A 12,945-nucleotide genomic window follows, 5' to 3' on the forward strand; every position below is an offset into this window, starting at 1 on the left:
GTCAACAGCAGCATAATTCATGCCTGAACAAAGCTTTTCTAGCACAAGTATTTTCTCTGTAAGGCATATCACAGCTGCCTTGTGCTTAGGAACACTATACGGCACTGTAGTACTACACTTGGGGGCCATTTTAAATACCAAAGTCGTCAACAAAAAGCACACAAATATGAAAAAATGTGACACTAAAGCCACAAAAAGGATATGTGTACAGTATGAGAGCTGAAGCAAGAAGGCAGAGTGTCACCTCATTTTACCTCAGCTTGGAAATGTGTCTGTTGGGTGACTCAAATTTTTGCCATTCTGTGTATGTCCTTGAATGACCCCCAAAGCTCCATGAGTATTGATTTTGGGGTAACAGGTAAATTTTAGTGAGTAGGAGAATTCTCAACTACAGAATCCACAAGTAATGAGAATTGACTGTATATACTTTCACGTGCAGATACTTAAACTACAAAAAGGACTACTGTCAGCATTTTTAACTGAGTGGTTACTTGATCCATGTTCTCAGTTTAGCAAGCATCAGAACTGCCTGGAGAACCTGTTAAAGGACTCATTGTTGGGCCCCTCCCACAGTTCCTGGTTTAGTGAATGGGATGAGATCTTAGAATTTGCATTTCTAGCAAGTTACCAGATGATGCGGAAGCCATCATCTGGCTGGAAGCCATCATCAGTCCAAGGACCACACTTTGAGAACCACTGGCCTAGGTACTAATACTACATGCTTTGGAACAGTCTATAATTCGAAATTTTTCCTTAAACCAGAGGGATCTTGAGTCACTTACTAATTTTAAGATATTTTATGTTCTTATCATGTATGAAACTGTTAAATATATGAATATGTAAGCATGATAATTTTTATAATCTGTTTTTTATATTGTTTTGCTTTTAGGAACTCTTATGTTCGGTTAAGGCATTTATGCACCAACACATGGGTAACCAGTACTAGTATCCCCATAGACACCGATGAAGAGAGGCCTGTTATGTTGAAGGTAAATGTTACTGAGGATGGTTTAATTTTCAGCCAAATACTGTACCAATGTTAGAGATTATAGCAATCAATTTAATCAAGCACACGTGTTTGCCACTTGCTTGGTAGCTGAATCTAGTGAGCTGGCTGCAGCAGGGCTGTGATAGAGGAGGATGCAGGATAGACACCAAACAAATGGGAGGAGTGTGTGGAAAGAAGAGAAGATTCCAGGAGTGCATGTTCTCTACTCTGTTGAGACTGAGGCAGAGGGCAAGTGTGAAAGGGATATGTTTCAGTGGGGCCTTGGGAACAGCCCAGGAAACGGGAATGGAGAATCTCTGTGTCCCTACATCCTTTTGTAGTAGATGATGCATGCGGAATTACTATGTTTGGGTTATTTACTCTTGCATTTCTTAAACAGTACTAGATGTGTTAGTCCTCTAAGAGTATTGCATAGTTATTTAAGAAACTAATCTAATGGAAAAACACATTTCAGATTGGAACCTGCCAAACAAAGGAAGATAAAGAAGCATTTGCCATTGTGTCTGTCCCTCTGTCTGAGGTCCGAGACTTAGACTTTGCCAATGATGCAAATAAAGTGCTGGCGACCACAGTCAAAAAGCTGGAAAATGGCACAATAACTCAGAATGAAAGGAGGTTAGTAACTTTTTCAAATGTCTCTTAAATCATCAAGAGTCAATTGTCAACTCTTGCAGTAAACCTCAAGTGAATGACTGGGAGTATTTAGAACATTCTGCAAGCAGCACATCTGCTTCTGAATGAAGTGGAAACTTGATTCCTCTTGATCATGGCGAGGGAATGAAAATGGTCGAATTAAAATCTGGTGGAATATTTACTTTTCCCATGGTAGCTTGGCTTGAAAATGGTTGTTTTCAGTTACTTTCTGATCTTTCCAGTCTCCCTTGCTAAACATTGAGATATTCCTTGAAGAAAAGGACAAATAAAGATTCAGATTATGAGTGGTCCACCGTCACAGGTTGGAGCCCTGTGCAAGTCGCCCTTCTTCAGTTATTGCAGGAGAGAATCTTAACCTCTCAAGGTGATTCCGAGGAAGGCGGTGGACGAGGACTGACCAGAGAGCATGCACTTTCATTTCCCCTGCTTCTTTCCCTACTGTTCTGGAGTGAAAAACGACAAAGAAAAGAGAAGGCTTTTCCTGAGGAATATGAAGCTGCAATTGATCTTAATTTAGTAATTTTAGAAAAGCCACCTCCCATCAAAATTCTTTGAGAGCTGCTTGTCAACACTGTCAAGCTTAATGGCAGAATTGAATACATTTATATTATTTTCTTAGTTTTAGAAATCAATATAAATTTTTTCCTGAAAATAATTGATAACTCTGACTTTTTTCCCAATGGAGAATGAAGTTATTATTACATATTCTTTTTTACTCAAAACCAGGAAGAATAATACCAGGTCCAAAGGAGGATGTTAGAATAGTGCAGATCCGTCTCAGAATGCCTGTGTTGTTCCCATCCTCCTCTCTCTCTCTCTCTCTCTCTGTCTCTCCTTCCCTCCATCCGCCCCAGGAACAGACTCTGGAGTACACCTCCTGTGTTATGCTCTAAGATCCTCAACCTTGGGTATTTTTCAGTGTAATTTTCGGATCTTATTCTACATAGCTGCACCAACAAAACAGAGAGCAGTAGGAATATGTTGTTGGAGAGGGAGGAGGGAAAATAGAGGGGTGTTAACTGCTATTCAGAGCTTGAGGAAGTGACACGTGCAATCTTTAACCAACATTTCTGCACCATGTTTTACCTCTGAGGATACATAAGAAGTATGGGAGTTCCTCTGAAGCATCTAGAGTTCAGAGATGTGATTAATTCAGTATTATTAAACTGTTGGTATGTGCCAGGCACTGGGTCTATGTGGTGCTAATGAGGTGGTGAAGGTCACAGACTGTACTCATGTCTTCATGCAACTTATGGTTTTGAGAGGTGCTTCTAATTCCGCATGTTTGAAGCTTAGGATCTATTAATAGAATAGGGGTCATCTGATATGTGATCACCAGATCAGATCGCTTTCTGATGTTGCTTCCTAGAGCAACATCATTTTCCCTTAAATTTTATTTGCTAGATATTACACCAGCTATACCAGCTATCTTTTATTTAGTATTTGACTGATGCTGCTTTTTCAATATCCCTTTATTTCAGATTTCTTGGTCATTTTGCTTTAGTTCTATCTCTTGTGAGCAGCAGAAGGCAGGATTTAAAAAGTCTAATCTGATAGTCTATTTTTTTTTTTGTTTTAGACAGAGTCTCACTCTGTCACCCAGGCCAGAGTGCAGTGGTCTCATCACAGCTCACTGCCACCTCAAACTCCTGGACTCAAGTGATCCTACTGCCTCAGCCTCTGGAGTAGGTGGGAAGACAGGTGTGCACCACCATGCCTGGCTAATTTTTTCTATTTTTTGTAAAGATGAGATCTTGCTCCTCCTCAGGCTGGTCATCTATTTTAATTTGGAAGTTTAATTACCTTGTCATTGATAAACGTATTTGGACTTATTCTCATTTTGTTTTTGTTTTTCTTTCTTTCGTGTAGCTTGTTTTCTTTTCCTTTCACTTCTTTCTTGATTTCTGATGGATTGATAAAGTTTATATTCCCCGTACCCATATTTTACCTTTTCCTCTACTGATTTAGAAGTTTCAGGTCATATTTCTATTCTTTAGCAATTATCCTTAAGTTCTTATCATGCATTTTAATTCTATATTTTTTCTTATAAAATTTGAAGTTATTCATATTTCTTTATTCCTCTCATAGGAGAAAAGTGCCTCAGTGTGTTTTAATTATGTGTTGATATTCTCCCTCCCATCTTTCTTATACTGGTTGTCAAGAGGTTGACACTGAAGGTTGGCTTTCCCAACTTCCATTGCATCATCATCAGAGTAGATGGGCTGGACAAGGAGTGTAGTGATTGTCAATCAAGATTGCTAATTTTCAGCCGGGCGTGGTGGCGCATGCCTGTAATCCTAGCACTCTGGGAGGCTGAGGCGGGCAGATCCTTTGAGCTCAGGAGTTCGAGACCAGCCTGAGCAAGAGCAAGACCCTGTCTCTACTAAAAAAATAGAAAGAAATTAGCTGGACAACTAAAAATCTATACATTAAAAAATTATCCAGGCATGGTGGCATATGCCTGTAGTCCCAGGTACTCGGGAGGCTGAGGCAGGAGGATCACTTGAGGCCAGGAGTTTGAGGTTGCTGTGAGTTAGGCTGACGCCACGGCATTCTAGCCCGGGCAACACGGTGAGACTCTGTCTCAAAAAAAAAAAAAAGATTGCTAATTTTCATCATCATCATTGCATTAACTAGCACCAGTTTTCAGGGCATCTAGAAGACTTTGAAGCAGAGTGATTTGTAATTACTCAAAAAATTGTCCCCTCTTACATATCTAAACGTTTAATTACAATTATTGAAACAGCAAGAGAAACAGACTATTAATAATTTTAAAAAGAAAATACAAATATTTATGCTCAAACTGGACTTGTGTTGAGCAGATAGCAACAGGGGTTCAACTTAATTTCAGTTTGCTGAAGTAACCTGAGCTCAATAGAATTGTTTTAAGAAAACAGAATGATTTAAAAGACATTAAGCCCCAATTACAAAAGAAGTTCATACCACATTTTGATGCACAGGAAACATGTTTTACCTTTCTGTGGTTGCCTTCAGAGATTAAATTAAACCTATGTCAGTGAATCCTATCAGTTAGACACATTTTTCAAAAGAAACAGATTGGGTTGAAATTTAAAATGGGCACCCCAAGAAAACATAGGATCCCTGGAATTCAGGAGTGGAGTTTATGACCCTTGGACATATGCTGAAATTTTTCTGGGTAGCTAAATTCTTGCTTATGGTTGTGTCTACTTGGCTCTATGAAAGTGCATTCTCTTTCACGAGGTAAATTTGGAAATAGGGGAGGATCAAGATGTTTTCTTTCTTTCTTTCTTTCTTTTTTTATCCTTGAACTTGGCTAAAAGGATCCAGATATTTTCCAGTTGAATACATCCCACACTTTTCTGGAATTGTTGAAGCTCTTAAATTATGGTTTTCTTATTGATGTGATCATGATTGACCATGCTAATAACAGTGAATGGTTATGCTAGCAGTATACAAATAAAACTAATTTAAATAATTGTTCAGATTTTGTCTTTCCAAAAAAAAACCTGTGTTTATTGAATAATTAACAAGCTGTACTTCACCGTCAATAATAACTTAAAAGAATCCCTTAGCCCTTCCGATACAGATTTCTAATCAGTTTACCCATTTTTGTAATAACTTGAATCCCTTCCCCCTCCCTCAATCTACCAACACAAGCAGAAAATGAAGAGCAGGCAGAGGAAGGAGGAAGAAAAAAGTGAGGGAGGAGGGGTTTTTAAGACACTTCAGGTTCTAAATGCCACTGAAGTTCAAGTAATAGTGATAATAATAACCAAAATATGATTTAAAAGTGAACATTGTTGTATGGTTCTAGAAAACTATGATTTTTATAGCTCATTGAATTCGTTCAAAACAATTCAGAGTGCAGGATTGCTTACTCTGTTTCTATTCACAGATCATTTACGTTTTTCTGTACATTGGCTAAATTGAAATGTGGTGAGGATTAAGAAATATAGTTTGAGTTAATAATTAAAAAAAGATTTGAATTTAGGAATTTAGAAGTGTAACTGTTCTCCCTTAAGCAGAAATATTCTGCTTTGCTGGTCATTCGTGGAAAAGCATCTGGTGGTGTCATCCTACCAAGTCATCTGTCGTCGGCGCTCACGTGGCTTTATTTCATAATAGTCTTTGAAAATACTTGATTAGAGCTGGAGACAGGAGTGGGGGTTGGAGGAACTGGAGAAGGGATATTCTTTGTAAAAGTTTAGGTAAACCATAACTGCATATTATTTTTTTGTCAATTAAAGAATTTTTGTTATGAAATACTTTGTTTCCTAGTGTTTCAGTTCTTAGTATTTAATAAAATTACATTCTCCAAAATTAAGCAGACCACAGAGTAGCATTTCCTTTCCATTTTATGGTAGATTTGTAACCAAGTTATTGGAAGACCTCATCTTCTTTGTTGCTGATGTGCCTAATAACGGACAAGAAGTTCTGGATGTGGTTGTCACTAAGCCAAACCGAGAACGTCAAAAATTAATGAGAGAACAAAACATATTGGCACAGGTGAGTTTTTTCATGTACTAAATTTGCATATTTTATTTTTTGAATTATAATATCAGGAAAGTCCTTTTACTAGCTATCTATTGCCATGTAACAAATGACGCCAAAACTTAGTGGCTAAAAACAACAGACACTTGTTATCTCACAGTTTCTGTGGCCTGTGGGTCTAGGAGTGGCTTAGGTGGGCAGTTCTTGCTCAGGGTCTTTTACCAGGCTGCAGTCAAGGTGTTGGCTGGGGCTGCAGTCATCTCAAGGCTCAACTGGGAGAGCCTCTGCTTCCCAGCTCACCCCTGTGGTGCTTGCGCAGGGCTGCCTCCAGGCAAGGCAGCTTGCTTTCCTAAGAAGTGAGGGATCCAAGAGAGAAATAGAGAAGGCACTCAGGTGGAAGCCACCATCATTTCATAACCTAATCATAGAAGTAGCATGCCGTCAATTCTCCTGTATTCTATTTGTTAGGATCAGGTTAGAAAGTCTAGCCCCTCCATCAAACAGAGAGCATTCCATGAGGGTGTGAGTACCAGGAGGTAGGAATATTGGGGCCATCTTGAGGCAGCCTGCCATAGACCTCTAAAGGAACCTGCATGGTCAGACTAGCTCCAGAAAATATGCTGGAAAAATTTGTGGGTAGACTTCCCAGGTGAACTTGGAAACTGCCGTCTCCATCTGCTTCCTACTTCTTTGCTTCTTTTTCCCAGGAAAGTAGGGCAGTCTGTTCATTAGCTCACAAGTGCTCTATACAGTATTCTAGTTTTTTTCTCTGAAAGTATAGAGCTGCTCCTATATTATGTCTCCTTGAAATTGTTCAGAACACATCAGTAAATTAATTCACTTCCTAAAATTAGTAATAGGCACATATGGACATGCCTACTTTCACGTGTTCTTTTTATTCTGTTAATTGCTATTTAAAGTAATGGGTTTCTGCATGAATTAAGTATGGACTTAAGGAAGATACTTAAAACATAGAAACCATGTCATTAATACACATGTTCTTTATTAAGTTGGGAAAACAAAACGGTAGACATATTGTTAATATCTATATTTTAACAATATCTATATCTAGATATTGTTAATATCTATATTTTCAATCTATTTCTGATTGAAAATATAAAATAAACATTTTCCTCAAATAAAATAAAGGTTGCAAATTTAATGGGACAAAGTCTTTGTTCTTGGAATTCTTTTATATAAAACATTTGATTTTAAGGACTTTTAAAACCTTGAATGATTTATTAATATTATTTTAAACAATATTTATCAAATCTTTTATTTCAGAATTATAAAGTTCAAGGTTTAGCAAATACAGAATTATTGAAGAAACTTTAATTCATATCATATTTTATGAACTCCTAAGGATAATTCCTTTCCATTTTGCTTCTATTAATGCTCATGTGCTTTCACAGACTGTTTACTCATCCACCGACTCATCTCCAGGTGATCCTACCTGCTGTCTTCCTGCCTGAAAGAGTTATATTCTTCAGTGCCTTTTAAATACTTCCAAACTGCTAACCTTACAAGAGTCTGGCTCACTGGGTGCCACCAGCTGCCCATGTGGCTCCTTATTTGTTACATTTGAATACTGATACATTTGTTGACTTGGCCGCATCTTTATGCACCAAAAATAGTAAATTAACTCTTTTCTACAGAGGTTTAGAAGCACTATTTGGAAGCAATTTTCTGATGTCAGTTTCAGATGAAAAATAAATGTTTTTTTAAAAATATTATTTTGGTTTTGAAAAGTTATAGGAAGTAATAGCAGAAACTATAAAGCCTTATAGAAATCAAGCTATATTTTAGTTCATCTCAATATGTCCATGTAACTTGGAACAAGTTATCTTTTTACTTCCTATTTTAATAAAATAGAACTTCTAAACAAAATTAAGCATTTTATTTAAATAATGTTTTTGTCATTCTGTTTAGGGAACCCTTGCAGCAGTATTTTTCTGTTCTTTGATATGTTGGTCCTGTATCCTAAATCCTTTTTATTTTTTGCCCATTACATTAATACTACTCAAATATTGCGTAAGTGTTTTGAGTCAATGTTCTCATTTGGAAAAAAATGAAAATAGGTTGCAAAACACACACCTTCATTCATCAGAATAGGTGGTTCTTTTTGTTCCTAATAGGTATTTGGGATTCTCAAAGCACCCTTTAAGGAGAAAGCAGGAGAAGGCTCAATGCTGAGACTTGAAGATCTGGGGGACCAAAGATATGCTCCCTACAAGTACATGCTGCGGCTCTGCTACCGCGTACTGAGACATTCTCAGCAGGACTACCGGAAAAATCAGGTCAGAGGGTGGTCCCCATTTTTAGCTCAGTGTCATATTTAAAGCATGAGCTAGGTTCTTTGGTTACTGTTCTAAAGCATAGAAAGTAGGAATGGGGAATATCACTTTGAAATGAAATATTTTTTATTGGCAACACACAAAAATGATCTATAAATATTTTTGAACTGACATGTATTTATTCTTCCCTATAAAATTAGAATTATTGGGAGAGGATGTACTGGGTCCTTCCATGTGTGTGGTGTTGCCTCCTGCTGGCCGGGAGGCATACTGGATTTATTATGTAAAGAGGAATGAAGCATTTCTTGGCTTGAGGAACTGGTCAGGTATAATATCACCATATACCTGCCAAAGAGCTTACTGTGTGGTGGAAAAGATACAACGTATGCATCTGAAATATCAGGGTGAGGACATGAGGGGACACAAGAGAGAAGAGAGCGTGCTGGGAATTCACAAGTGGGAGAGCTCAGCTGTGGCTGTGGGAGCCAAGGAAGAATGTTTGGATAAGGAAGTCTTAGAGCAGGAGGAGAATCATCTTCGTAAATTGTATGGGAATGGATATTTTAGGAAGAGAGATCTATGAAGTGAGAATGATGGATGCTAGAAAAGGCACATTTGCCCTAAGAAATCCGCAACTGTAGAGGCCGGAAACCCAGGTGGATCTAGGCATACAGCTAAATGTTGCCAACTGCAAGTGAAATTTAAGTTTCACTTTTATCTTAAAAACATATAATATTTTGCATTGTGTTCAGTACTGTAAATGTTTAATATAAAGTTGTTTAAAGTTAATTATTGTTTGGTAAATTAGCATCCCATGTTTCTTTTAATCCGTTTGAGGGATGAATGTGTCATCAGGAAATTTTGCTGATGAGTGTGGTCCATGAGGAAGGATGGGGTGGGAGAGGCCTGGGAGGGTGGGGCAGGCTAAGCCATGTAGAGCCTTGGTCTAGGATGTCAAATATAGAGGGTGGAGGTTATTTGGGTATCGTTAGTGGTATTTATTGTGTGCTTACTTTGTATCACGCTGAGTTCTAAGTACTTTTCATGAATTAACTCAGTTAATACTGAATTTAAGATGAGGGGTGGAGGCACAGAGAGCTTACGTAACTTGTACAAGATGATAGTTTTGAAAATGGAGTCAGTATGCAAACCCCAGGCCCTTAACCATCACACTTTGCCTCTTGTAGTTTGGAAGGTTTTTGGAAAGACAAAAAGATTTGCTTTAGGAAGATTGTGTTTGAATATTTTGGCTTTGAAATTCTGTTTAAAGGTTAAGAAAGGTCCAAAAAGAATATATAAACATTAGCCAGGAGATAAATAATATGGCAAGGACCAGGAGCAAGGGGACAACATAAACAAATCCTTAAATATTTTCTAATATAATCCTTGTTATAAATATCCTTCTTTCCATTAGAAATGCTGCCACTAGAATTATTTTTCCCAACTTCATTGCATTCCTTTAAGATGGCAAGATAAAGTAGGTAGAGTTGTTCATATTTTATTGGAAGACAAATTAAGTTCCAAAACGTGAAATGACAGACCTTCAAGTGCTCAGAGGCAGTATGGGAGATGCTCCCAGTATTGGGCCCTGGATTCCGTAGTGGTCTGGAGTGGGCAGGGGGAGGGAGAGGCTGCTCCATGGACTCTACTTGTCCTCATTTCTCTTCTTGAGTGTGGAGAAATATGCCTGCTAGACAGGTTACCACTCTACGCATAAGAGCAATGCTGTATTATAGAGATTGGAATCGACAGAAAAAAATCAGTGGGTCTACAGAGGTTGCCGGGCACCCCCAGTCCCATCGAGTCCTGTGATGTGTGCCATCCTTGACTGTGCTCAGCCTCTGGAAGGGTGCCGAGGTCCCCTCCCCCTTCTACAGCACTGCCTTGTGCTTAACAGTGCCAGATCTCCTTGGGTTTGGTTATAATGCTAGTCCCTCATAGGTTCCCTGGGCAACATGGCTTAACTGGTCTCAGTTCTCAGTCTCTCAAGGTCTGGCACACATGGTTCTTTCTCACTCCCCTCTTAGTCTTAGCCAGGGATTGGGCCCAGCGTGCTGAGGGCACATGCAGTTTCTGCTCTGAACACACACTTCCTTTTGACAAGCATGTGTGCACACACACATACACACACACACACATGCCCCTACCTGGTCACATCACTCCTTTCAGGTAAATGTTTATATGTTTTGGGGACCTGCTTTCTGGACTCCTTTGGGATATATGACTGTGGGTATCTCCCCAAGAGGTAGATCAAAGAGCTGACAAAGGAATAAAGAATGTCCAGTATTTGCTGGGGATTAGGTTTTATTTCTCCTCCCTTTCTCCTGCATGTTCTAATTGAATCTCAGCGATAGCTGAGAAATCTTTTTCTCATTGCTATTAAAAGTGCTTTGTATTAAGCATAAAGAAGCTTTCTGATGTTTTTAGAACATGGTTTTAAAATGTAGGCAGAAAGACCTTCTACTTTTTTTCATAATTACCTTGTTTTCCTTTATTCCCACCTGTGTGTTACAGTCTTAATAGAGAGTTCGTTTGTGATTTCGCACTAACCCACGTCTTTAATATTGAGCCTGTGTTTATTATTATTTATAGAATTTGATAGCACCTCTAATTTCATTTGATTATTTATTAACTTCTTGGATGTTTGCCTTATGCCAGGATATAACTACAATAGTCATAAAAGTGTGTAAATCGATACATATCTTTAAAATGATATACTAACAAAAGACATTTACTTTACTTAACTGGCTACCCAATACACAAAGCCATCATTTTGAAAGGCCACAGAAATGCTGCCTAGAATATAATTAGATTTGTGCAACCAATATCATATTCAAGAAATAGATACATTCCAGTAAATTTTACCTAAGGCAAAACCACTTTCTAATCAATAAATTCTCTTATCATAGAAACACAGATACATTCCCAAGGAGAATCCCCAAAAATCAAAGTGAAAACTTTTGGTTGTGAAGGGGGTTAAGTTCACCAGTTCTATGGCTGTGTGAGATGTGTTGCTTGTAGAAAGAACGTGGGAAATGAGCAATCATGATTTGGAACATAGAAAAATTAATGTGAAAAACAAGGAACATATTAAATAATACATGATTGAACCTTCCTAATGCTCTCTCTTGCTTTTAGAATAACATTTTTGCCCTTTATCATGGCTCGCAAGGATTCTTTTGACCTACTTCTGCACTGTCAGCTTTGTTTTCTCCTCACTTAGCTACAATGGCCACCGTTTGTTTATAATCACAAGCTTGGTTCCACTACCACAGGGCCTTTGCATGTGCTACTCCCACTACCTAGATGGCTTCCCTTCAGGTCTTCTCATGGCTGCCTCCTTCTCATTATTTCCATTCTAGCTCAAATGTCACTTTTTCAGCATCTACCCCATCTAAAGCTGCCACCTTTCTCCATCCTTCTGTTTCATTCCTCTTACCAACATGTAAAATGATCATATTTGTTTGCTTATTACTGCCTTTTAGCTACATGAGAGCCTGTCTATCTTGTTTACAGCCTTATCCTTAGTCTCTCAAACAGTGCCTGGAATGTCGTAGGCTTTAAGAAGTATTTACTGGGTGAATGGATCTGATCAATAAAGTGATTAATCATATTATCTTGTTTGATAGCTTTTTAAAGCTAAAAAGTACATGAAATTTTACCACTATTTTAAAGAGAAGATATTATAGACCATTGTAGTATGTGTACAAAAAAGGAATCAACCCACTCCACCTAAGATCTTCAAGTAATAGCATAGATCTCATGCCTCATGAATGAAATCTCAGGCAGTCATTTTGTTTTCTATAATTATGCCAAAATCATTGGTTATAACTTCTAGTAAGAGAAGAAAGGCCTCTAATAGACTGATGAAATCCTAAGTTATCATGTCATAAAAACTTGTTATTTTAGTTAGAATTATTTTTTTTCCCACTTACAAGGGTGTAAGTATCTGTGTTAAAAATTATTTTTAGGGACATAATTTTTTGTTATAATTTAAATTATGTATATACATATGCTAATATGTTTTTATTACCCACCTCAAAAAGCTCTATTTATTGAAGAATTATTTATTTGTTTTTCTTTCAGCAGAATTTTTAGTGGATTTTCTGTTATGAAAAAATTAATCAATGTTGTTGACCTAATAGAACCTGTTATTTCTAAGCTGTTTGGCGGTGTGTTCTGATAGCCTTTCTTCTTCGCAGGAATATATTGCTAAGAATTTCTGTGTCATGCAGTCCCAGATTGGCTATGATATTTTGGCAGAAGATACTATCACAGCTTTGTTGCACAACAACAGAAAACTACTAGAGAAACATATCACAGCAAAAGAAATAGAAACATTTGTCAGTTTACTCAGGAGAAATCGGGAGCCAAGGTTTGAAGTGATTCATAGAGTATTCTTTTCTAGGGGGGATTGTGGCTTTTTGTTTTATTTTTAGAACTTTTAAAAGTTAGAATTCTTTCATATCACAAACTGTTCATGGACAAACTATGTTGGGCTTATTGCTATAATAA

At 37.7% G+C, this 12,945-nt stretch overlaps 1 protein-coding gene across 1 annotated transcript in view; it reads left to right on the top strand.

The window, feature by feature from the left end:
* The window catches only part of ITPR2 (inositol 1,4,5-trisphosphate receptor, type 2), a 505,193-nt gene that overhangs the window by 159,153 nt on the left and 333,095 nt on the right, over positions 1-12,945 (top strand). The window contains exons 12-16 of the mRNA XM_012641030.1: positions 890-989; positions 1,464-1,624; positions 6,010-6,151; positions 8,272-8,433; positions 12,633-12,805. Of these exons, the coding sequence (XP_012496484.1) occupies positions 890-989; positions 1,464-1,624; positions 6,010-6,151; positions 8,272-8,433; positions 12,633-12,805 (738 nt within the window). The remainder of the gene's footprint in view (positions 1-889; positions 990-1,463; positions 1,625-6,009; positions 6,152-8,271; positions 8,434-12,632; positions 12,806-12,945) is intronic.

Source organism: Propithecus coquereli, unplaced genomic scaffold (assembly GCF_000956105.1).
Source record: "Propithecus coquereli isolate 6110/MARCELLA unplaced genomic scaffold, Pcoq_1.0 Scaffold16, whole genome shotgun sequence".
Lineage (NCBI taxonomy): Eukaryota > Metazoa > Chordata > Mammalia > Primates > Indriidae > Propithecus > Propithecus coquereli.